General features: G+C 38.2%; 1 protein-coding gene across 3 annotated transcripts in view; it reads right to left on the bottom strand.

Moving 5' to 3' along the window:
- The window catches only part of rasgef1ba (RasGEF domain family, member 1Ba), a 92,540-nt gene that overhangs the window by 4,673 nt on the left and 62,215 nt on the right, over positions 1–25,652 (bottom strand). For 2 of the 3 annotated variants that reach the window (XM_073861141.1, XM_073861142.1), the window contains 9 exons: positions 18,107–18,289; positions 16,918–17,040; positions 16,605–16,742; positions 12,114–12,325; positions 11,873–11,948; positions 8,047–8,142; positions 7,519–7,621; positions 6,186–6,265; positions 2,682–2,777 (listed from right to left, as the gene is read on the bottom strand). In XM_073861141.1, coding sequence (XP_073717242.1) covers positions 2,682–2,777; positions 6,186–6,265; positions 7,519–7,621; positions 8,047–8,142; positions 11,873–11,948; positions 12,114–12,325; positions 16,605–16,742; positions 16,918–17,040; positions 18,107–18,289 — 1,107 coding nt within the window. Of the gene's footprint in view, positions 1–2,681; positions 2,778–6,185; positions 6,266–7,518; positions 7,622–8,046; positions 8,143–11,872; positions 11,949–12,113; positions 12,326–16,604; positions 16,743–16,917; positions 17,041–18,106; positions 18,290–22,182; positions 22,445–25,652 lie in introns of those variants that run through there. The other variant, XM_073861143.1, reaches the window with a different exon arrangement.

Here is a 25,652-nt window from a genome sequence, read left to right as displayed (position 1 = left end):
TAGCACAACTGGATCTACCAGCCTGAGAGCAATAACAGCGATGTCTGACGGAAGAAAGAGCTGACGTTTTTGTGAAGCAGAAAACTAAACTTACACGCAAGCTGATTCCTCTACAAAACAAAGCGATAAACAAAAGGTTGGCCCTGAATATAGATCTGTCATCTCTATATTAACAATACAAAATGTAAAAAACAACCTGCCTCCTAAGCTGTGATGCATTTGTGTCTTCAATAGATACATATTTTTTAAAAAAGAAATCACATGCTGAAAACGAATTGAAGTGCACTCGTAAGCTAGAGGTTTTCAAGCTGGGGTCTGGGGACCACCAGGGGTCCCCCATAAGCAGGGTTTGGGATTAACGGATTACATGTAACAGGATTATGTAATCAGGATACAAAAAACTAGTAACTGTAATCCATAAAAAACCTAGAAATCAGATTACAGTTACATTCTGTAAAAAATGGAAATAATTTCAGGATTATGCTGCATTTACACCAACCGCGGTAGAGGCGTGAAGCGCGAGTGATTTCAATGTTTAGTCAATGTGAAGGCGCGTTGACGCACGTCAGGAGGTACCGCGACGCGGAAGAGCCGTTCGGCGCGGTGCGGAAGACGCGCTTCCGCCTCTTTCGCGCTTATTTCTATACTTTAGATGAGACAGGAATAAAAAGGACCTCGCTTGAAAGAGTGTCAGTGAGGACATTGGGCAACCTGGTAAGCTGTAATACACATTTCACTTTTGAGTCACGTGACGTTTATCGACCCGCGCTGTTTATTTCCCCCTATAGGAAGGTTACCAAATACAAACCGGTAACTCTCTATATAAATGCAAAATCCACATCAGTCATCTTGCAAACAGACAACCGGATAGCACTTGCCCCTCCCACAAGAAGCGGATTTTGCCTCTGGCTCGCGTCAAATGCTTGCTCTTGCTTACACACGCGAATGCATTCAAACTGTTCAAGTGGCAAACTAGGCGCGGTAGACGCGATTTTGACGCCCAAAACGTGGTTGGTGTAAACTCAGCATTACAAAGGTTTAAACTGATTTTCAAGCACTGCTTAACTGTACAGTAATGTGACCAGATTTTCAAATAAAAACCGGGGACATGTCCAAGTTCAATAGTTAAAATATCACTGAAATCTTATTTGTTATCAACTACAAATAAAAAAACTCTTTTTTCAATGTTTTCGTCTTTTTATTGTTGTTGGGTAACTAATTCAATTAACTTCTGTCAATCACTTTTTTCCTTTTTACAAAGCACCGATATGACATTAAGTCATTTAAGTGTCATTAAAGTTACTTCTAAGTTACTACTTATATATAATTACTACATATATATAATATATGTGACTTTGAAGGAATCCAAAAGTAATCAGATTACATTACTTTTATATTTTGGTGCTTGGATTAAGTTAGTGAATGCTTTTTTTATGAAGTAATTTGTAACTAACGGAATACATTTAAAAAGTAACCCTCCCAAGTCTGCCCTTAAGGTTCCAAGGGGTCCCCAGAAAATTTCAAAATTGCAAAAATTGTGTGTAGCCAATTATTTAAGTTTGTAAACAATTTGCTGTCTTTATAAACTCACAATTACTATTTTAATGTTTCTTTATAGAAATATGGGTATATAGGAAAGGGGTCCCTCGCCAAAGGTTCATCATATGTGCCATGAAAAACTTTCACAACCCCTGCACTAAGCAAACGAAAATGTAAAATTAAATCAAGTTGGTACAATAAAAGTTTTTTGGTATTTTGTATTATTAACTAATCTTCTGTTCAGAGTTAGCTTTAAAATAAGTGCTATAAATTACTAGGGAACAAAAGAAGAGGCCAAAAACAAGCACGGTCAAGCAAGTACTTTAAGAAAGCAGCAATGCATTCCTGACTGCAGATGTTTACAGTGGAAATTCCTGTTTTGGAACATACATTTATTTTTGTCCCATATATCTTAAAAGTAACAAAGCTAGTCAGAAGCAAAACAGATCCGATTTGGGGAAAACAAGTGACAAGGTCAATTGTGAGGCAAAAAAACTCGTCTCTCTTATAGAAAGGAAAGCATTCCATGGTTGTACTGGAACATTCCGTCTCATCACCCAAACCCACACAAGCCTCCCAGTCTTGGGAAGCTTAGCAAAAACAAACAAATTGCAAAATATCTAAACACCCCAAACAGTTGCATTATAACTAAAACATCAACAATGTTGAGTTTCCACGTCACATGATGTGAACGTGTCTGGCAAGTCATTTTGTTGGGCGAGAACATTTTGTTAGCTGGACGGTTTCCATGGTTATACAAAAGTGAACGGAGCATATTTTCCAAAAGAAACAAAATGTTCCATTTGACAGTGCATAGCCCACCATATACGGCCCAAACGTCATGACCCTTCTTAGGCCAGACGCTGCCTCAGTAAATAAGATTCTCGATTGGGGCGATAACATGGCCTGTGCTTCAGATGATGTTTTTGTTTCAAGATTACTTTTATAGTCTGTATAAGCCAATTGCCGTCTGTGTTATGTATTTTTGCTGCTAATTTGTTGCCAATCTACATCAAACATTTCGTATGCATGCGTCATCCAAACCAAACACTGTTGCGAAACCCACATTGATACAAATTCTGTAAGAATAATAAAATAATAATAAAAGAAAATTTCCCAAAGAAGAAACAAAGTGAATTAACCTTCTCTCTGCTACTGTGAGCAGTAATGGATCTCTGAGTGGCTCCACGCAGTGCTGTTCTGTAGTTGTAGAAATTGCTTGAAGGATCCATTTGGTGCTAAGAAAAACAGAGACAAAAAACATGGTTCATGCACAAACCTATACAAAATACTGTAGTTAAAAATACTGATCTAACCACAGGTGAGTCACTATCTAGAGACATTCAAGCATGGGAACCAGGTAAGACGATCTACTCCATCTCATTTTCATCAAACTTTTTTCGCCTGCAGGTGAGATGCTCACAATGTTTCTTGGTCATTTTAAACCAGCACCGAAGCAGTCATGTTATTTTGGTGAAACTACACATTCTAGTTTTACAAGATCAAGAAGTTATATATACTAAAGTTAGATCAGGTGTGCAAATTAACCTCTATTAGCGACTAGAAGTGGATATCTATTTAACTTTGATATTCAAGGTTTGAGTGCCTCGCTGAGCCTAATATTATCCTTCAAACCTTCTTTTGTGAAAGAAGATGAAAAGAAAGTAAGAAGAAAGAAGAGAGAGAGAGGGGTGTGCGATCTAAGTGGATACAGAGCTTACAAGCTGAACCTCCCTCAAGACTACACATACAGTCAGTATATATTCATCAAAATCCTGTAATCCTCAGGACTAGACTGAACCATGTGTAGGTGCAAGTGTGCTGCATACACAAGTCCTGTATATATATCAAGTTCAAGGCTCTAGTGTGTCCAAAGATATATCAAGACCTGAAATAAAACCGCCTCTAGACAGTAAACACAGTCAGCAGACTCGAAATTAAAGACTTAAGCGTCTCAAACGGCTGCCTAAAAGCTTTATAAACATTTGCACACCCACTTAAAATGGAGAATTGCTGGGGTTTACAAAATAGTGACCAATACTGCCCACTGACGACCAAAACTGGCAAAAACTATACTCCATACTGTTTGGGGTTTTGTGCATCATGCATGAGGGGCAGGGGTCGGTCACTTAACGAAGCATCAGTCTGAATCACTGGAATGATGCCACACTGTGACTTTAGTGCTGCATTCAGCACTGCATTGACTGCGGTTATTCCCACTCATGTTGTCCTAATAGCTCCTACACATTCTTCTCACTCTTGGGAGTCAATTCCACCCACCGCTTTATAAAAATAAACAGAATGCTAAACGGGGCAAAAAGTGATCTGCAAAACCACATATTTACATAATCGACTATTTGGTGGGTTGTCTGAGTGACCGGTCACTTTTAGCTAAAGCTATTTAATGCATTTTGACTTATTAACACTGTTCAAGAGTGTCACCAGTAAAGTGCGTTTTGGTTTGTAAGCTTGAACCCAGCATTGTAAACAATTTAAAGGGACAGTATGTAGTATTGTGGCCAAAACTGGTATTGCAATCACAAAACTTGTGGCTAAAACTGGTACTGCAATCACACAACTGGTGGCCAATACACAAAATGACAACATAAACATCAGTTGAGGGCTGCAACTCCACTTTTTAAATGACAATATCCTGGCCAGACCACTGTTGTCAGTGATATAAGTATTTGAAATGAAAATTATTTCTTAATGTCTACTGACATATCAGATCCATTTGTGTGTGTGTCTTTCCAGCTGAGTTGTGTGTGTGTCTTTGTTTAAAGCTGGATTGTGTTGAAATAGGGCCTAGGTCATGAGTCGCAGGCGGTAAGTATGCATCAAATGTCAGTGTTTTGTTGGCAAAATAATGCATATAATGTAAACGACATGTGCATGCAGGGAAATGCAGGGAACGACATGAACATGTACTTTTTCTGGGAAAGTAGCACTACAGCCGATCTGTCTTTTATTAATCTGATAAAACTTAATGTTGGGTTCACACCAGACGCGTTTGAGGTGTCAAATTCGCTTCTACCACGCGTAGTTGGACACTTAAACATTTAGAGTGTACTCGCTTCATTATCGCGTGAAAGCCGCGGGTGAATTCTAGTCATCGAGACATTCACACGGAAATTCGCATCATGGGAGGGGCTTCTGCGACTCCGCTCGCTTCCTGCAATCACGTCACTACTAGAGCAAGCTCCTGATTGGTTAACGTGCCACGCTAAAATTTTTCCAGCAGTAATGCTCAATTCGCGCCATTCGCGTGAACTAGGCGTGCAAATGAGGCGGAAACGTGTATACCGAGCTGTGCTAAACGCCTCATTCACGCCACGAGATCTCCAGACGCGAGTCAACGCGTCTTTACATTGACTTAACATTGAAATCACTCGCGTTTGACGCCTCTACCATGGCTGGTCTGAACGCAGCATAAGACTCTTCGGAGATATGAAGAATGCAATTCTACTATATAGGGACTCAACATTAACATTAACAGATTAGCAGAAACACTAGCAGTTTCTCAATATGCGTTCTTGTCTGTACTTGCGTTCTTGTGGACTTGTGAAACGTCATCAGTCGCGGCCCAAGTACTGTTCCAATTCAAAGTTCGCATCAAGCCCAAGTTCACATAAAATCCTCGGATGTGTTCTTGATCCGCCCATTTTATCGAGGATGCATCAGAGGAGACTTGTGTGGACTTATGACAGCTAAGTTTCCCAGAATGCATTTCGCGTCAGGAGTTCGTTCTTCCGAGTCTGAACTTGCAACTTCGAACTATGAAGGACACAAGTCCGAGTTTGGTACTTGATATTGAGAAATGGCTACTGTGTGTTATGTGATCTTTATAGAGCACCTATTATGGCCTTTTTACAGGATGTAATATACGTCTCAGGTGTGCCCAGAATGTGTCTGTGAAGTTTCAGCTCAAAATACCCTACAGATAATTTTTTGTCCAAAATATGTCCAAAAACGCGTTGTTTTATTGTCTGTACCTTTAAATGCAAATGAGTAACAGCTCCTCACGTCCTTACAAACCGACAGTAAGTGTTTTCTGTTCTGATTAATACAGTCTGAGACAATAGTATCTAGTGGACACTAGAGTACAACTCGCAGAGGGTGGAAACTTCGGTAATGCAGCACTGTAAGTAGGCAGGGCTTTATCAATGTGACCTCACATTGATAAGAGAATCAAAACGGCATGTCTAACAAGACTGCTTTGGTTTAATGGGGATTAAAAATCAATGAGTGGGTGGATTTTTTTCATCGCAGGGTGTGCCAACACACATTATGTCAAATATCTTGTAAAAGTGGATTTTGCATAATATGTGTCCTTTAAGGAAACCTGTTTTTAGGTCTTTACACATTTCTTATTGGCGATTCACATGGGAGTAATCTTGTATATAAAAACAGAACAGAATATACACATAGGACTTTATTCATGTTTATTAATGTATTGTTCACATGAGGTTGATTTGTTACAAAAGCGGCAATATTGGCTGTAGCAGTGCTTGAATAAACGTGGTGAAGTTGCATTTGTAAAGTTAAAGAAGCACCACACAAACTAAATCTAAAACAAAAATTTGAAGAATAATAACTAGTTGACTACTATTTGTCAACCATCCTTAAAAAGTTGATGTAATACATACCTCTAGGATATCAAATTTGGCGGTTTTGACTTTGCTCCAGGTCTTTTTTAGCCGTGATACTGGACTCATGTTCATTCCGGCTGTAAAACACACACAGAGAAACAGACACAGATTAACACAGTTTTCTGCCAGAGGTGCGGTTTTTCAATAGCCAGGAGCAGTCAAGCCCATAAGCCCACAGGAACAACAGCATTAGCAGAGCATCATTTGCCTCTGACAATAAGGTCAGCTTATAGTGCCGAGGGTCTTGTGAAGTCAGCAATGATGACCAGATGAGGTCATGGTGTTGACTGAAAAATCACTAGGGGTAAAGTCAACCTGTCTGTTCTTCGGTTTCTGATGACAACAACCATTTTCATTTATCACCAAGTCTTCCTTGGATGTTATTAAGGTGTTCAAAATTTTATCATTCATCGACTTATTTTAAGAGGACACCGGAATTGTGATACATGATACATAAATCCCAATAACCACAGATACAAAACTTGAACAAAAGAACCAACATCATCTACAAAACCCCCTCATAGTCTTCATAGCCATTAACAATCTGTCTGTACTAACAGGTGTCATGCCCAGATTTCTGCCGCAACCCTAACATGATACTGGCGAAAATAATCCTTTACTCCAATCCACGTGCAGACGCTCCATTCACGTCACACAATGTACGCAGCGTCCAAACAAACACAGGCAGGCAGTGATCAGCCTTTCCCATGACTTGTTTGTTCTAGTGACTTTAATATCTGGCTTCCATCTCCAGGGAGAGGAGCTTGTGTAAGAGCCCCAGCCCATGGGCTTGTCTCCAGGGAATGACCAGGGGAAAGACAGCTGGTTTCACTCCCTCCCAGTACCACTCTGTTATTGAGTCAAGGAGAGACTCGTGCTATTGGATTGGTCAGCGCTGACCATCTGCCTGAGGGATGTCGAGTCCTTGCTCCAGCTCTCACAAGCTGAACAGCTGCCTGCTCTCCTGGCTCTTTTTACCCTCACTTTCCTACCCATAATGCTCTGCAGGCACTGGTCTGGGTGGGCTGAAAGGAATAGAGGCCTAGTTCTCCTTTATTGAGTGAATAATTACTGCTAATTATTATTTAATAATTCGATAATAAACTGTATTAAGCAGAAAGCTTGCACAAATATAGAGAATCAAAAGTTAAAAAGTAAGTAAAAAATTGAGATAGAAAATAATTTAATAAAGTATGTGTAATTTTGTGTTAAGTGTCAGCTACAGACTGAAAAAAAAACACTCAAGGAAACATAACAGATAACACAGATTTGGAAAGATATAAAGTGACTATAAATATTGCAACATTGCAAAGGGCGTCAAAGTACTCACTTATGATGGCCATGAGCGAGTTGAAGTTGCCGATGTTGAAGCACTCTCGCGCTACGTCAATGAAGAACTCGATGACTCGTGCACGATGTTTCTTCTTTACAGGCTGTGTGATAAAGCCAAACACTATTTAAACACACGTAAAAGCTACAAATATGATTAAGTTCTGCTTTCAAGGCAACAGTAATGCTATTACTACATTTTTTCGTATCATATGCAATGTATGCAACTACAATAGAATCACTAAGAGGCTGTTTCCCGGACAGGGTTTAAATTAATCCAGGACTAGCCCTTAGTCATATTAGGACATTTAAGTCGTTTTTACAAACAAAAATAATACTGGTGTGCATCTTGAGGCAAATCAATGGCACTGATATATGTTAAGACATGTCAATGCAAGGTGTTAAGGCAGGTCAAACATGCATTTTAGTCTGGGACTAAGATAAGCCCTGTCCAGAAAAAACGCACATGTATGTACAGCAAAACTTTTTATACAATTGAAATAGTCATATTATTAAAGTGGATAATTACCATGCAGATCTCTGTCGCCACAAGGTAGCTGAGCCTGTTAAACCACTCCACATAGGCTTCAAGGTTACTTGCTTTCTTGCGATCAGTAAAACATCTCTGCAAGAATAAAAAATGTACAGGTTATTTCGATTACAGTAGAAAGTTTAATAAGTGACACTATCCATTAAACTAGCTAGTAATTTTTTGTGATTTACTGTTTTCTACTTAAACAGGGTTCCCACACCTTAGTTAACTTCAAATTCAAGGACCTTTCAAGGACTTTCCAGGTCCAATACCCTCAAATTCAAGTACTAAATGTGGGGACACATTTCAAGTGAGAGCAAGGTTACATTGTGTTACCTTTTAAGATACATTGTTACAGTTCCCACTGCGGTGACACTTTAGGGACGCCTCCAAGGGTAAGTGTGTTTGAATATGTATATCAAATTTAACCAATGGTGAAGCTTAACTAAAAAGAGAGGGTGACGCGGGAGTCAGGAAGTATATCACTATCTGAAATATTGCCAAAGACGGCGTTACATGGACGCAGAAAGTATGGCAAGGGAGACGCAGCAGCTCGTTCCCTTCTCAGGGAACAACAGTTACATACGTAACCCGAGACGTTTTCATGTTCAAACAAAACTACAGTATGCAAAAAAGCATTTTGGTATGAATCAACATTTGCATACAGAAGATATAAGCATTTAAAGCGAACAGTTTAGCAGGTGTGCTTAAAAAGTCTAGAATTTTTATTATATTATCCTTCACTACACAGGGAAAAATATGGATTTTTTTTTCCAGAAAACTTAATGACCTGTATCTATGTATGTATATTTTCAAAAACTTTTTTTACTTTTTGAATTTTTTACCCAAATTCACAAACTTTCAAGGATTTCAAGGACCCGTGGGAACCCTGTTAACCTCATACTACATAATGTAAAGAACATTTTGTGAAATATAGCCTTGATATCTTAAATACTGACTAAAAAAGGCCATTTCAAATAATTGTGAGACTGAGCCTGGATTTTACAAGTTTGCCATAAAAAAAATATTCACCTCAAAATATAAGCATATCTTGGCAATGGTATTTATTGGGAATATTGTTGTTCAAGTGACCTCATAGAACTTTGCATGCCAGGATCTACATTCAGCATTCCCGACCCAGGAACAAGGGAATCCGAGACGAGTGATGATCTCCAACAATGCAAATTCAATCAAAGAACTCATTTACCCTGGAGACCACCACGCTTGGCCCAGCACTATTGTCTGTTTATGGAGTATGTGCAGACACTCTGTCTGAAAGCTCGGGCCACTCTTACCCTCTCATTCTACACATTCCTAAGATCTGACCGTGCTGTCTGTCACACAATACCCTATACACCAGGGGTCGGCAAGTAACTTTGGCCGCGGGCCAATATTTTTTTTAGCCAGTAGATGGCGGGCCAACTGTTGTTGGCACACTTACGTCTTATTTTGAATTAGCCTAGTATAGGCTATCTGATCTTTTGTCAAGAAACATTGTCTTTATTTCCTATTTAAAAGACGAAAGACGGCATTAAAAATTGCTAAAAACATGGTAATGGGTCTGTGTATCATTCGTTCAATCGTTTTTTTTTTTCAAATTAAAAACAAAAATGAAAAAATTAACCACCACGGGTTTTCTGATTGTGTGCTCAGATAAAAAAATTAATTACTGGATTAGACATTTTTTTTTATTTAACTCCTTTATAGGCATAATATATCAATGAAATCATTTTAAACAGATCAAGTACTATAGTGGTAATATTACAGGCACTTATGCTCTCATGAAATACTCTTACAGTCCGACTTTTGAACTATTCCTTTTTTATTAATATTTAACCGGGACACACACATACACACCTAAGGTTTAAGGAGGTCTCCGCTGGATTGTTTTTTGTCCAGCTCCGACAAGGTTCTATTCATAGATTCATTTGTGTTCACCCGCTTTATTTCCCGACCTGACGGGTCCGCAAAACTTAACGTCACGTTTCGTTTCCAGAATCTCACATGCAAATGTCTCTAACGAAAAGAGACAGATAATTTTAAATGTTATACAAAAATTGTGTTCGTGCCAATAAAAATATTATTTTAACATTGTATTCATTGTATTTATAATGAAATATAAATAATAAATTAAATAGGACAAAGCCTCTCACTCAAATTTCTCACCATCATAAACCGAGTTGGTTGCGGAGTTGCTTTTCAAATTGCTGAACATCCTCCTTTGCCAAATTTATAACGTTTTAAACGGAGGTAAAGATCAAAGAACTATGCGTTAGGAAAATTAATAATGGCTTTATTTTAATAGACATGTAAAACCATATTTTGGCGGATTACTTTCATTTTTTTAACGAATTTACCTGCCCATTTAGTCTTAATAAATAAACGGTAAACGAACTTGACTTGCTGTTTTCGAAGGCAGGTCGAACCTTAGGTCGGGTGCTCGAGCCCCAAGTTCAAGTAGCAGAAAACAACAGTATTCCTTTCAAATCTACTTTAATAGTGTATTAGTTAAAATATTATTGCAGTAAAAGAGTTTATTTTTATCATATTTTGTAGTGGTTTCTAAAAGCCAGCAATTACTTTTCAGTAATTTGCAATGTCACGGAGTTTAACGTCTTCACGCGTGATGAATTGACATGATTTACGAGGTAAATTTGCTAATGATTCATTAAGTCATACCTCTGCAATTATTTGATCGATTGTGTTTTTGAAGTATGATCAAACTCTAATGACAGTTATGATCGCGGATGCGCTGGTAGAGAAAGAGAACGAGAAAAAAGCGGCCCGTTAAGATAGCTATTATACGCATTTTTTTCAGGACATTCTTGCTATTTGTCAGTGTAGCAATAAATAATAATAATAATAATAATATACGCGAATAAATAATAATGAAAAAAGTTCAAAAGTCGGACTGTAAGCGAATGAGACTTACAGGAAAGCATGGTTGCTATTCAAACCCTTATTAAAACCCTTATTCAAATGTAATCTGTTAGTACCTGATCTTTTTAAATTTATTTCATTGGTATATGTCTGCTAAGGTGTTCAATTAAAATTTGTCCGAACACGTTTTCATTCATTTTTTTTATTTTTGATCTGAGCGCACATTCAGAAAACGAGTCGTTTGATTTTAGTTCAGGAAATAAATAATAGAAAAACAAGTCGTTTTTATTTATTTTCTTTTTGGTTTTGATTTGAAAAAACGAAAGAAGGAATGATAAACCTGGACATTTTAGTAAACTGTTATTTTAAAATAAAAAATTATGATTAAAAAAATTAAAAAACGGACTTCAAATTAATCCGGCGGGCCAGAAAATATTGCTGGCGGGCCACTTTTGGCCCGCGGGCCGCCAGTTGCCGACCCCTGCTATACACCCTGCTCTACGCTTGACGGACAACATCAGAGAACTACGGCCGTACACAAGGACCCTCTGAAGAGACGGCGGCCCGAACAAAAGAGAAACGAGACCAGTACGGACATTGCCGTAGGCTGTTGCCGGGCAACCGGTCTGCAGCAGGCATTCTCCAAGCAGGCAGGGCTGAGCAAACTTTTGGCGGTTTATTGTGAGAAAGCAGTTGCTTGGCTTTGGCCACAAAAGAACTCAAAAACTAAACTCAGGCGGCGATAGATTAGACGTGGGTGTGAGGAATGTGCTGTGAACACTGTGACACCGTGCTGACCCTGGGGGTTAACATAATATTGTACCTATTGATTTATCCGAGTCAGATATTTGTTGTTTTTGTCGAACTGAGGGCGAGACGAAACATTTGCACTCAATTTATTTTTAGTTGACCTTGTTGACCGCAGACGGGATGTGATTGTTACCTTGCCGTTATCAAGGGGGTCTTTCGGGGCAAACGCCTGAACAAACTCCTCTGGTCCGATGTAGCTCAGTCTTTCCTGAAAAAAAAAAGGTTGACCTCTTTATTACGTAACAGTCACCTTTAGAGTATTAACCCATCTTAACAGATTATTGATTGTTAAGTAAATAAATCAATGCAAACCCAACGGTCAGGTGACAGTGGAGGAATTTAAGGTCATGTAAACTGAGGCCGTTTCTCTTTCCAGTTCTATGTGTGTGAGTTGTTGTGCCAGGGTGAAAGGGTCACTGCAGATGGTCAGTATGTCCCTTTGAATAGACTGAGGTTTGGTCTTCAGCACAGTTAGTCTGTCGGTCACAGAGGAGTTGATCTTGGCCAGGGCTTCCTCATACTGGCTGAGCGTGGTGAGACTACGGATCAATGCTTGCGTCATCTGTTGAACGGTCTTACGATAAAGCTGCAGAGAGAAAAATTATATGAGTTTAAAGTGCAATTTACAACTATGCTTTTATTGTACAGTAAGATAACAGCCACAAAATGGGTCCCACGCTGATAAGGACACTTAGGGAATGTACAAGTAAACAGCCCTACAAACATTTGATGTCATGGCTCTGGATTTTCAGGTATTTAATCATGATTGGTCAGTTGGAAAGGGTTTAAGATTGGGTCTTAAGTATGTTACATAAGCTATGTAGTTAATACAGGACTACAAACAAGTAAAGCTCTTCATTTATGTCGTCAAAGACTCAGATAAAACTATGAACCCTGTAAAATGGTTAAACTTGATCCCACCATCTTTTGTTATCTTAAACTGCTGCAGGGATGATGTATTTTTCTAGGCTAACCCGGAAGATAGCGGGATACTGGTTCCCTCACAAAAAAGAGCATTCATTTTTCACATAGATTTTGAATTATTGTAAAAAAAAATCTCAACCATGTCATCCAAAATGTTGATTTCTTTCTTTGTTCAGTCGAGAAGAAATTATGTTTTTTGAGGAAAACATTCCAGGATTTTTCTCATTTTAATGGACTTTAATGGACACCAACACGTAACAGTTTTAATGCAGTTTAAAATTGCAGTTTCAACGGTTTCAAGGACTCTAAATTATCTCAAACGAGACATAAGGGTCTTATCTAGTGAAACAATTGTCATTTTTGACAAGAAAAATAAAAAATATGCACTTTTAAACCACAACTTCTCATCTATCTCTGGTCCTGTGATGCGCCAGCGCGACCTCACGCAATACGTCATCACGTCAAAAGGTCACGGATGATGTATCGAAACTATGCCCCAGTTTACAAGTGTAGAGAAAGAGGGCCGTTGTATGTGAATGATACTAATTAATGTCTTTCTGTCAGTTTATTGTTTAAAATCGTCCGCAAATGTGCTTTTCATATATGTAACACGTGACCTTTCTACGGCATTACGCAATTACGTGAGGTCACGCTGGTGCGTCACAGGACCGGAGATAGACGAGAAGTTGTGGTTTAAAAGTGCATTTTTTTAATTTTTCTTGCAAAAATGACAATCGTTTCGCTAGATAAGACCCTTAAGCCTCGTTTGGGATCGTTTAGAGCAGGGGTGTCAAACTCAGTTCCTGGAGGGCCGGAGCCCCACACAGTCTAGCTCCAACCAACTCCAACACACCTGTTTGGAAGTTTCTAGTAATCCTGAAGACCTTGATTAAACGCATCAGGTGTTTTTGATTAGGGCTGGATCTAAACTCTGCAGGGACACCGGCCCTCCAGGAATTGAGTTTGACACCACTGGTTTATAGTCCTTTGAAACTCTGTTGAAACTGCAATTTTAAACGGTTACGTGTTGGGGTCCATCAAAATGAGAAAATCCTGGAATGTCTTCCTCAAAAAACACAATTTCTTCCCGACCGAACACAGAAAGACATCAACATTTTGGATGACATGGTGGTGAGTAAATTATCTGGATGTTTTTTAAGAAAATGGACTAATCCTTTAAACACAGAGATTATTTTTTGTGAAAATCCAAAAGTCTATGGGAAAAAAAGAACGGGCTTTTTGTGAAGGAACCAGTGTCCCGCTACCTTCTGGGTTGGCCTACAAAAATACTTCATCCCTGCTGCACTCTATTGCTTAGTAATGACATCAAAATATATTTTGTATTATATCTATTTTAAATCTTAATTATTTTCTATATATACTGTATATTTGCAGCAATGCTATAAAATGCAAAAACAGCATGTTGTTTTAGCTGTTAGACAGATCCACTGTTTTTTTGCCCTATAAAGCACATATTATGCAACTACACATTATGTAAATGCCCCCTAAACACATCAGGGTCAGGTGAACCCAAAAATCAGACATAATTATACATGATTTCCCAAGACTAGTCATTCAAGCAACCCAGAACAAGTAGTTTTGCAGAACTCAGAAGTAGATCAAATACAAAGTCTAGATAGTAAAGTATAAAGCCTCTCAAACATTGTTTGCAACGTGGGTGGGATGCAAAAAGCCAGCAATAAGCGATTTTGTTCAAAACCGTTTCTCTCAGTCTGCTGCACTCGGCTTTGACGTAAAGAAAATAAAAAGTGGCCCATTAATCTGTCTCATGGGAGGTTAGCAGGACATAAATCCTCCTGCCCCAAAACAACCTGCATTCTTGTGCACTCCAGCACATTGTGACTTGGTATATTGATGTTCTATTGAGAGTTACGCCAAAAGTACTGAAGGACGAGGGCCACGAGGCATCTCAACTCTTGAAAAGATCACAGAAAATCTTAATCATTCTTTCTTCATGGGCCACCATATGTTAAAATGTCTGCCTCCACCCAAACAGATTCAAGCATGAATTTTTGGCAATAACTAGCTGACATTTTTAAGCAGCAGGGGGTTACTCACTTGTCATGCTTAAAAAAAGATGCTAGTGTGCCGCCTCCACATTTTTAACCTTGCCGAAGGCAAAGTACGACAGCCGCTTTCGTGGCAAAAGCTGAGCTCAAAACTCCAACTCGTTGTACAAACAGGATTCGTGCAAAAGGTGTCCATATGTGCACCATAACTGCCTTTCTTATACAAAAGACCGCATGCATAATGACAATCTAAGCTGACCAGAAGCCGAGGAACAAACTGTGGTCTGGAGGCAGATGTTACAGCATCTATTCCCAGCTCGTCCACCAAAAGCCTGAGATCTTTTATGGGACTGGCAGTGGGAATGCTGTAAACGGTAGATCATCAAACTGCTGGGAAACTCGTCAAAACAAACAAGGTGCTGCAGAGGTCAGACCATAAAAGTCCTAACTGGAACAGCTCTGCAGTGGCCTTGTTATGATGGGCTCCCAATACTGGAGAGGACATTCAAAAATGCTCCCAATCATATGAGACGGGTACATGTCTGCCTATAAATACACCTTATTGTCTATTGTGCGTCTTTTGAGTAATGTACTGTACAGAAACTCTCATTAACCAGTACATAGCGTTCACTACAAATACAAAATACAAACAATACATTCATCCATGGTATGAATGACTGCATTCTTCATGCTTTGAGACAGTTCTTGTTCGTCCAGAGATTTAAATCTACCAGACAGTCAAAACAACACATACTGTATCACACGCCCTGCTCATGTAGCAGATGCGGGCCCATTGGGACTGCCGAGTTTATTTTAAACTTTATGGTGATGAATTGTGTAAATGCCAAAGACAGTTTGACCCTTATTATACATTTTCTGTCATATTTTGTGCACATCTGGTCTTATTAGCTTATCAACCCCTTTCACTTGATTAAGTAGGCGGTACAACACGGCACACATTTCCTTCATAAACCTTAGCTGGGCTACAGAAGGTCATCGATCTTCTATGGCCGGATGAAGTAGATCAATAGTCACACATGTGTTTACTACACAAAATGATTCACCAAAGGATGAGGCTTCAGATCTGATGTTTTTCATTGTAACTAGCTCCATGCTGTTAGTCATTACGCTAATGTTAGCCAACCACATGCTCATCTCTTTCCATTCACTCTCTTGGTACACTAACAACATCAAGTGTTCCTGCTAAAAAAAGAGTTTGTGGACGAAAAAAGAATAATGCCCACAGGGATAATTTAACCAAATTCAAAAGGAAGTAACAAGCTGGGCTGTGGCCGACAGACCTCAAAAGGACATGAACATAATGGAAGGGTGATAAAGGTGCAACCCATTAAAAAAAAAAAGAAATTGAATAGTACAGTCAAAGTGCTGCTTTGTTAATTTGCCTTGTAAGTGTGATTTATGCAGATTTTAAAAACAACACATATCCTGTGATCACAAATGTGGTAAAAAGTCCCTTTTAAAAATAAACGCTAAGACAGTAAGTAGTAACATACGAGTCAGCATTAATGGAGCTATTTAAATGCAGCTTGTGGAGGAGCATCAATAGAGACAAAAGCAGTTACACAAAAGAGCTTTCATCTTTCTTCTCTCGTCAAACCACTTTTGGACTAAAGAAATCCCACCCCCCATTGCCCAGGTGTTGTCATTCGACTCACCTTACGTGTTAAGTCCTACGTCTCAACCAGCTGAATGTTAAAGAAGTCATGCTATGCCTTATGCAAAGGTGTTTTACTTCGCTTCCACTAACAGTGGTACAAAAGACACGCTAAAGAAACGCTAATAGCTTTGACGCACCGTTCACACCTTTCGGGAGATTTTTAACAAAGCGTTGCTCTTTAGCTGACATTTCCTCGAATAAAAGCGCATTGTTTTGTCTAAAATTCGACTCACTTCGTCTCCAGTGCTCAGTCGATGTGTTAGTTCCTTTAGACTCTTCATCATGCGCTCATCCCTGAAGTCATATGGAAATGTCTCTGTCCATTCGCTCAGCAGCTGCAGGATCTTGGGAGCGATTTTTCTGACTCTCGTCTGCAAACAAAAACCATAAACATTTACCTAAAAGTACAACAAGACTGTAATTCCAAACTACTTGTCTTAAGTGTTTGCTAGCTTCTGACTCCTAAAGTTACTTATCATTGTAAAATTACAATATAGTAAACTGAAGGGTCTCTGTGAAGTGATACATTTGATATTTGTGGTTTACCTTATCAGCCTGAGGATCACTGAGTCTCTGCTGGTCCACACACAAATGGCACACTTTGGACATCAGCTCATATGGCTGAATAAAGAGACGAGAACTGAGCAGGAATGTGAAGATATATGTCCTCTGAAGATACAAGTCAAACAAATGAGATAAAAGGTTAGTTGGTCTAAATAATATAAACAATTCAAATGTTTTCAGGTATTTAAAGGGTCAAATGACGTGACGGTTATTATTTTGTTTCCGTATGTAAATGGTAAAGGGTTAAAATTTCAAAATAAATTTGCAGATTACTTGCATTCTCTTTATTGAGGACCAAATCTAAAATTTCTGGTTTTATTTCATTTTGAAAGAATATTTGGGGATAATTGCAAAAATGTCAATCTGGTGTAACCGCCCTGTGTCAATTGGTGTAACTAGTATTTTTTAAAATGAAAATATAAATATATTCATAAAAAAATGTGGAATAAAATATAATCATTTAGTTTAGTGTAAAATGTTTTTTTTTACATAAATTTTTACATGATTTGTCAAAGATTATTTAAAAAAATATAATATATATATATATATAATACGAGAAAAATAAAAAATCTTTTTAAAAAACTTGTTTTAAAAGCACGCATCAGGTTTATTTCAATGCACATAGTGCATTAATGTTAATTTTATGCGATAAAAATTACATTTGCCTTTTTTTTTAGATAGATGTGCATTGAAATAAACCTGATGCATGCTTTTAAACAAGTTTTTTAAAAAGATTTTTGAATTTCTCATCTTGCCAAACGGTTTTTGTCACTGATCCTAAAACAGAACTATAACATAATCTTCTGGTAATTCATAACTATTATAAATGTGGTACAATCTCATTCATCGGTTTTAGTTTGACCTGCATTCACCCCTGTGCCGTAAGAGTTAGGGGTGGGGCTTCGTTCCTAGGTTTTTCTAATAACGATACCTTCTTTTACAATTCATAACAAACAAACTCGTATGAAATCACCACTTAGTATAATATGTGGTGGAATTAGATAAAAATGTATTATATTAAAATATATTTCTGGAGGTCTGGAAAATGTGGTTCAATTATTGGTTTAGCGGCCTGTTGCAAGGAGACATTCTTCTTATAAATTAAAAATATCAAAATGTTTTTATTAGATTTGTCAGAAATTACTCAGAATACCTTACTCTATATACTCACATCAGGATAGTATGCCACAGTAGGGACCAAGTGCTCAATAAGAGCCTCCAAGGACCCTGACACCAGGTTGTTGTCATGGTAATCCAGGCCTTCATACTCTTCTTCCTTGGTCTGGTAGAGATTCTTGTTGTAGCTGTTGGACCCATACACCACTGGAAACGGTGGCGTCTGAGGCATTTTGTCCTGTTGAAGGGTGCATGAAGAAACACATCAGTGTGGAGCCTCAGATAAAACCAAACTCAAACGAAAACATGATACATGAACCGATCCGTTAATGTGGTTGATCCTTCCTACTCATTCTGAAATTTTTGTTTACTTCTGTGTAAAACAAAAGGTCCCCAGCATCATTACAGGAAGCTGAGTGGAAAATTACTCTTTCTCGGATGAGCGACTCTTGGGGACGAACGCTTCGCGATTAATCTCAATGTGCAAACACCTTTCCTGATTGAGCTTGAGAGAACTTGTGCTTAAATCTCCATTCGGTGGTTATTTCAGACACTGGGCAGAGATCGAGAGCGCTCCAATGGCACATTCACGCTCTAATCCAGCATAATAGCTACAAACAGCTGAAGGTACAGTACTGGTGGTCGCACACGCGCCAACTTTGCAGAACAAATTCATCTTCATGGTGCTTTTGGTTCACATGGACATATAAAACAAAGCTCCTTTTAAGTACGGATATGATACGAACAAACATGATCTATGAAAAACGCTGCTTCTGAAAAGAACGATTCTTATTTTCCCCAAAAAAGCAAAACGTGGCCCATCACAGATGACAGTCCTATGAGTCAGTATTAGCTAGAGGTAATATCCAGCCACATGCAGTTATTCACCCACACGAAGAGCTTTGGCTCACATAGTCTCTACGCCTCCGTCTACCGTGGATTCACATAAAGCGGGTTTCAGCCATGTCGAAAGATCTCCAGCGTGCCACCATGAGCTTTGGTGCCATTTAATATCCCAGTCTATGACTTTATGTGAACAGGCAAATTCCTAAAGACAGCCGTGAGCCCCGCAGCGCATATGGATCCCTCAATGAAGGCATTCACACCCTCTGCACGGGGCGCAGAGGGACATCCCAAACAATGTGCGGCCTTAATGGTCGCCTGCCTATTCAGGCCCACATTTAGCCGCAGGCGTCTGGGTGCCAGGGTTGGACAGGAGTGTGCGAAGGGGGGAGTGGGAGTTGCATGATGCAGAATATCCTCCCCTATGGAAACCTCCTACATAAAACCATGTGCATTAGCATCAAAATGGAAGAGCAAGAGGTCAAAGCAGCAATCGCCCACACCCATCTGCTTTACCATGTGTTATACCATCTGAGCATGTCAATGAGATAAAAAGCGAGGAAGACCAAATTATGTCAGAAGTGACTTTCCTCTCATCACCACAAATGGATCATTTGTCAAGTTCTCCATGATTGACACTTTGTGGAACCACACTATAAATATTCGATTTCTCTGAAATAAGCAACTGTGTCAGCATTTGCTCAAACTTCTGGTTTTTCACCACAGCCCAAAATGCAGAATCCCCAGCGCATCTGTCCATGCAGCCCTAATAGCAAAGCCCTGAGGCTGCGATGCAAATCTGCAACAGATAAAAGAGAGCTGCTTTTTAAACTGTTTCGGCACACCAGCTGCAGCCCGGTCTGATCCCATGAAAGCGTAAAAACAAAGCTGAAGCTAATTAGTAGCGGAGAATCTGGATGTGTTTACTTTTTGGTTGCAGGTGTCAAGTAAGGCCGGCCACATGTCTACTCCCTTCTCCTGCTTAAACAAACACTGTCGCTTTGCTAAGACCACAGACTTCACCGCAGGCTCTGTATAGCATATAAGCAAACAAAAAGATCCCTGCACTCACAGAACTACTGCACTGTCTTAGCCACAGCCTTTATTGTGACTATTGATTATTTGGCATCTATGTATGACGGCATTTAGACGAATGAAAAGCTGAAAACATTCAGCCCCACCCACATGTTGAATATTGTTGATTACTGTGTCTCTGTAACAAAATTGGTTTACTCAAACATAGAACGGCAACATCAATCAGAATAAGTAAACTCTATGATCTTCAGATGCAAACATGGATGTTAAAAGGGACATATCATGAAAATCTGACTTTTTCCATGTTTAAGTGCTATAATTGGGTCCCCAGCGCATCTATCAACCTAAAAAAAGAAAGAAAAAAAGATCAACCCCCCAAAAAATTGTGTTGGTAAACCATTCTTTGCAAACATGTGAAAAAATAGAGTCATTGAAATTTGGCTCCCCTTGTGATGTCAGAAGGGGATAATACCTCCCCCTAATCTGCACTATTCAACCACGACACTGCCATTTAGTCCAACTGGCAATTTTAACATGCTAATAAATTATTTATATGGTATTTTGAGCTAAAACTTCACATACGTACTCTGGGGACACTAAAGATTTATTCGAAAGTCTTGTGAAATGTCCCATTTAAACAAAACAACACAAGCTATTTATTATAGATTGTTTTGAAACTCTATTCGCATCACAGAGTGTGCCAAGCTCATCTGCGTATTATTTCGAGCAGTAAAGTTGCTTTCGCGCTCTTATCTTGTTCTTAAGATCGTATTATGTCAGAAAAAAAACAAAACAAGGATCAAGACTTTATGATTGTAACCGAGACACTAAATAGGGAGAACTGAAAACTGCTGTGATGACAAGAGAAGGCCATTATTCTCACACTCCTCCAGTTGTGGTCATGATGTCTCCATTTTAAAAGCTAATGTCTCAGCTGAATTTCTCGTCTTTGAAAGAAAAACATCATGGCTGTGTGGACAATAACAAATACAATGCACAAAGAAAAACACTAAATAATACCTTCATGTTTAAATGTAATAAAATAAGAAAATACAGATGTCACAGTCTGTCCAAGGCTCTGTCATAGAAATGATAATATATGATGTCACTGTCTATTTTCAATGTATTCAGCATAGAATCAATCTGTGTCTTAGTTTATGACTAAGTGGGTTAAATGTTAGCCTTGGGAAAGAGCAGGTGTGTGTGTGTGTGTGTGTGTGTGTGTGTGTGTGTGTGAGGTGGGGGAAGGGAGCTGTAGTCTCACTAAAACTACTGAAGTGTGTTTGAGTAAATAAAGGGCTTGGCTGGCTGGGCATAGTGTTCATCTCTCTGCAAAACTATTTTGAGCTACCTGCAAGACCCCCATTATGGTAATAACAGGGCAAAGTACAGCGAAATTCCATTGACCTGATGCAGATTAGCAAAATGTAAGAGTCTCAGACATTTCTTTCCACAATGCCTCATATATATAATAGGTAAAATCACCTTGTGAGACAATAAGTTATTTAACATGTAAAGCAGTTGATGTTTAGACAATACAGATCTAGCATAGAAGACAATCTGCTTAAATCTAAAATAGCTTGCTTATTTAATAGTGGGGAGGAAGACGTGGGTAATCATCATCTGAAAATCAACAGGACACTGCGAAATCAAACCACCCACAACAAGACTAATATATCCCCCTCTCTGCAACAAGCACAACTAATTAATCACATTAACGAGTTAAACTAAACAAGTAACTAAATAAATAAAATACTACTCCAATTTTGTACACGCCCACTATTTACTTGACCAGTTGTATATCGTTTTAACTCACGTGAATAAACATTGAAGAATACTTAGTATAGTAAACTGTATACTATATTAAACTGAAGTAAAATTCTTTACAATAGTAAATATTAAAGTGTACCACAGTATTACTTCATAAAGTAAACAAAGTAATTACAATAATAAACACACTAAAGTAGTAACTTTATTTAAGTGTTATTTAAGTGTTAAGTGCATTTCAGCAATGTCAACTCAAACAATATATTAACACCTCACTGACATAAACATAACTCTGTATATCCAGACCAGGTAAAAAATAAAACTAATGAAAAGCGCCGAATATTTTAATTGGGCACTTAAAACGCATACACGCTTTGTAAACAACGACACCAAGACACGAAACTGGTCCTGCAGTTAAACAAAAATAAATGCATGCAAACCAGGCTGTGAAATAAATCTGCATTAAAGATTGCTGAAGATTCTCACCTCGAAAATATAAGTGAAGCAGCGCTGTAGATCACTCGTGCACAAGTTTCCCTTTAAACGATGAACCTCCGCGGATACAATCTAACCTTTAAACATATAAACAATTCAGAACGAGTCCTAAGCCACGCTGTCAAACCGTGCGTATTCCAAGATCATATGAATGCAGACTGTCATCCAAGCTCGTGAGCTTTAAAATATATATCCAATATCTGTGAGACGCGCTGTCCTCTCTCTCTCTATTTCTAGCGAGTGTGCATATACACCGAGAGCGCGCGAATAGTAAATGATAATAGGCGGAGCTGCAGAGTGATAGTCAGCCAATCAGCAGCCAGCAAAAGTCAACAGCGTGCATGCCAGCGCGCCCGCCCATCAGTTTGCGCTAAGCATCCATGATGAAAATTCCCCCCAAAAAGACAAGTGAAACAAGAGCTGAACTACAGCGAAACTAGAAAATCCCTTCAATAACCGCAAACTATATGGAATTTGCTTTCCCTTAAATACACACAGGCAAAAATTGTATTTTTAATCATAACAATACTGATAATTTAGGAAATTAAATGTAACAATAGAAAGAAATGTAAAAATAAACATTTATTGGATAATTCGTCAGGCAATTAGAGAAGTGCAAAACAAAGTTACTTTCAGTTTACACATTTTTAACATTATAGACACTGCCTGTTTAGGGATAGAGAAAAGTCATGTTCCTGTCAAGTATTCAAGTAAAAGTTTTTAGATGTACATTATAGTAATGTACAGTATAATCTACAATAGTATAATGTTAAGAATAGTTTATAAGGGAAATGTTTTTGTTGTCTTGCATTGAAGATAGCGAAAGATAAACTAATTTGCCTTGTTGAACCTGGTAGATGCATTATCTTAGCTAGCAGTTTTTTAAATGTTTACATTAATTAACAAAATCTGTATTTTAAATCATCTTTAGAATTGCTATTGTGTTTAGCTAATATGCTATTTACATTTAATAGTACATGTATAAGAAGCAATCAAAATGTCTGGATATGAATTTTCACTGAAACTGAGACCCCAACCCAGACGCTACAGTGAATATCTGAAAGAGTACACAGAAACATTGCCCCCCTCATTGCAGGTCAAAGGGTGGTGGGGTCATCACCTCTCTCACCTTCAGGAGGTCTGTTAACTGCACTTCAATACATTTAACAAATTGATTCATCAAGGAAAAAAACATTCCAATCACCCACACCGTTGACTTCAAAATAATGATGGATATAAGAAAACTGAAAGTAGGAATTTGAAGGACATGCATGAATCATCTAATCTACATCACAGAAGAATCTTCATACGTGGTGTGAAAATGAGGATGTTAGTACATTTCTTTGATAAGACGGTCAAATAATGTAAGCCTGAATAAACTCACACATCTGAATATGAGTGGCAGTATGCTGGAAAATATATTCACATATCTCACATCTAACACTTCCACAATAGGCCAACAGTTATGCAACATCTATGTATAAGAAGACATTATTCATTATGAATTGCAGCAGAGTGCTGTTCACAAAGATGAAAAGAGTGGCTATTTGTGAGTTCACTTTCAAAAATAAAATTAAAAAAATTAAAGAATGAAAAAGCTTTTATCCAAGAAAAAGTTATTTATGGAACCACACTGTTTTAGGAACCTTCATTTTTAAGAGTATATAGGAAAAAACTATTTACATTTGCATTTCTTTCATAGCTCAGGAGGTTTCATTGTGTTTAATTTAGGTTCCACCTTTTCCCCATGTTTTTTCAAAATTGCTTGGGAGAAATAAAAAAGATACAAATGAGCCAGCTGTTTAAATACATAAAGAGTTATTAAATAAGATTTTATTGCTGAGAGGCCTGTGTTTGGATACATTTGATAAGAAATGTTTTGTCTCATCCTAAAATTCTCAATATATCTTTAATAATATTGGCATTTGAATATTGACTTGAGTAAAGAGTCCAGTCATGCACACATCTAAATACACATTTAAGGTTAGTCAGCACAGACTGTCTGACCTAACTTCCCTTCTCCTCCAGAGGCATTAACAATGTGAAAACTGAGACACGGTGTGAATTATTTAGATGTTTGGAATGTAAGAAAGAATGAAGGATGACTGCAATGCATGTTCTGGTTTAAATTTTGTCTCGTGTTGTAATGCCTTAAAGATTGGCATCTTAACAGATATTGTGAAGATTATCTAATGCATGACGTTATGATACCATACAACAGAGTAAGTGAGTTTAATCACTGTAATCTGAGGTCAAGGAGGTCACAAACAGGTTTGTCTTTTTGATCTCTGATGTCAAACTGTTATCATGATTGCAGGGTTGACATGTTTAACAGCTCCTCACAAATGTATCATTAAAATACTTGGCTTTATATTCCGTTATTACACAAAATAAAGTTTCAGACTGTTTTTAAATGCCAAAGTAAGTAACTGCACCCTCAGGAAAGAAGCTAAACTTTTGCACTGACCCTAGGCCAGCCTCATTTAACCCTGTTTTCAACTTCATCATCATTAAAACCAGCCATAAAACTGGTCGCAAATGAAGAATAATAAGTAACAAGCAACAAGGGCAAATGTAGGTTAGTACAGTCTGCTACTGCTTTACTCAGTCATCGTTCAAAGACCTTTACTACAAACTCACATGTTACATAACAAGATCACATGCATGGAAATGTCAAAGTATGATCGGTGGAAACCAGTGTGACGCAGAGCTCAAAATTAGCTGCTGCCAAATGAGGAAGGAGTTGCTTCTTGATTTTCTTTTCCCATAAAGTATTTTGGGGAAAATTATTTAAAAATCCCTATATGTTCATGATAATACTGGGTAATATGTGTCTCTGGAAAGTTTAGGAATTAATGTATCCCCTTAACCCCCTCTGTTTCTCATTAAATTAAATCTGTATTCTTAACACATTATTTCCAAACCAGTCTCATGTACACAGTCAAGAATAAATGTACAAAGCTGTCACTGGGGCAGTACCCTTTAAAAAAGGTCCTATTATGTACCATTTATAATATGTATCTTTGAACAACCAATATGTACCTTTTTGAAGTACTAATGTGCAATATTTGGGTACAAAGGTGTACCTTTTTGAAAGGGTTTGTATTTCTGAGAGTGTATATGCGTATAAATAGCACGAAGTGTAAAAATCGTGCAATACATACACCAAATTCCACTTTGTCCCATTCACTTAAATGACGCATCTTGGGTTTAGGGTTAGATTTGAGATTTGCTTAAGGGTGTTATTTAATACACAGGTTTTTCCGATGTTTTTGTCTATATTTAAGCCACAGTCGCTTGGAGTTGGGGTTAGAATTGGGGTTTGGGTTAGGATGTCATTTTTATATAACAAAAGTTGTTCTCACCCTCAACCCAACGAAAATGGAGAAAAAAATTGAGAAACCAATAAATAAAACGACAAAAAAAGATGCACCGTTTAAGTGAATGGGAAGGACTGGCAG

Source organism: Misgurnus anguillicaudatus, chromosome 22 (genome assembly GCF_027580225.2).
Source record: "Misgurnus anguillicaudatus chromosome 22, ASM2758022v2, whole genome shotgun sequence".
NCBI classification, from domain to species: domain Eukaryota; kingdom Metazoa; phylum Chordata; class Actinopteri; order Cypriniformes; family Cobitidae; genus Misgurnus; species Misgurnus anguillicaudatus.
The sequence above is the reverse complement of the archived record's forward strand: the minus strand, read 5'-3'. Positions and strand labels throughout refer to the sequence as shown.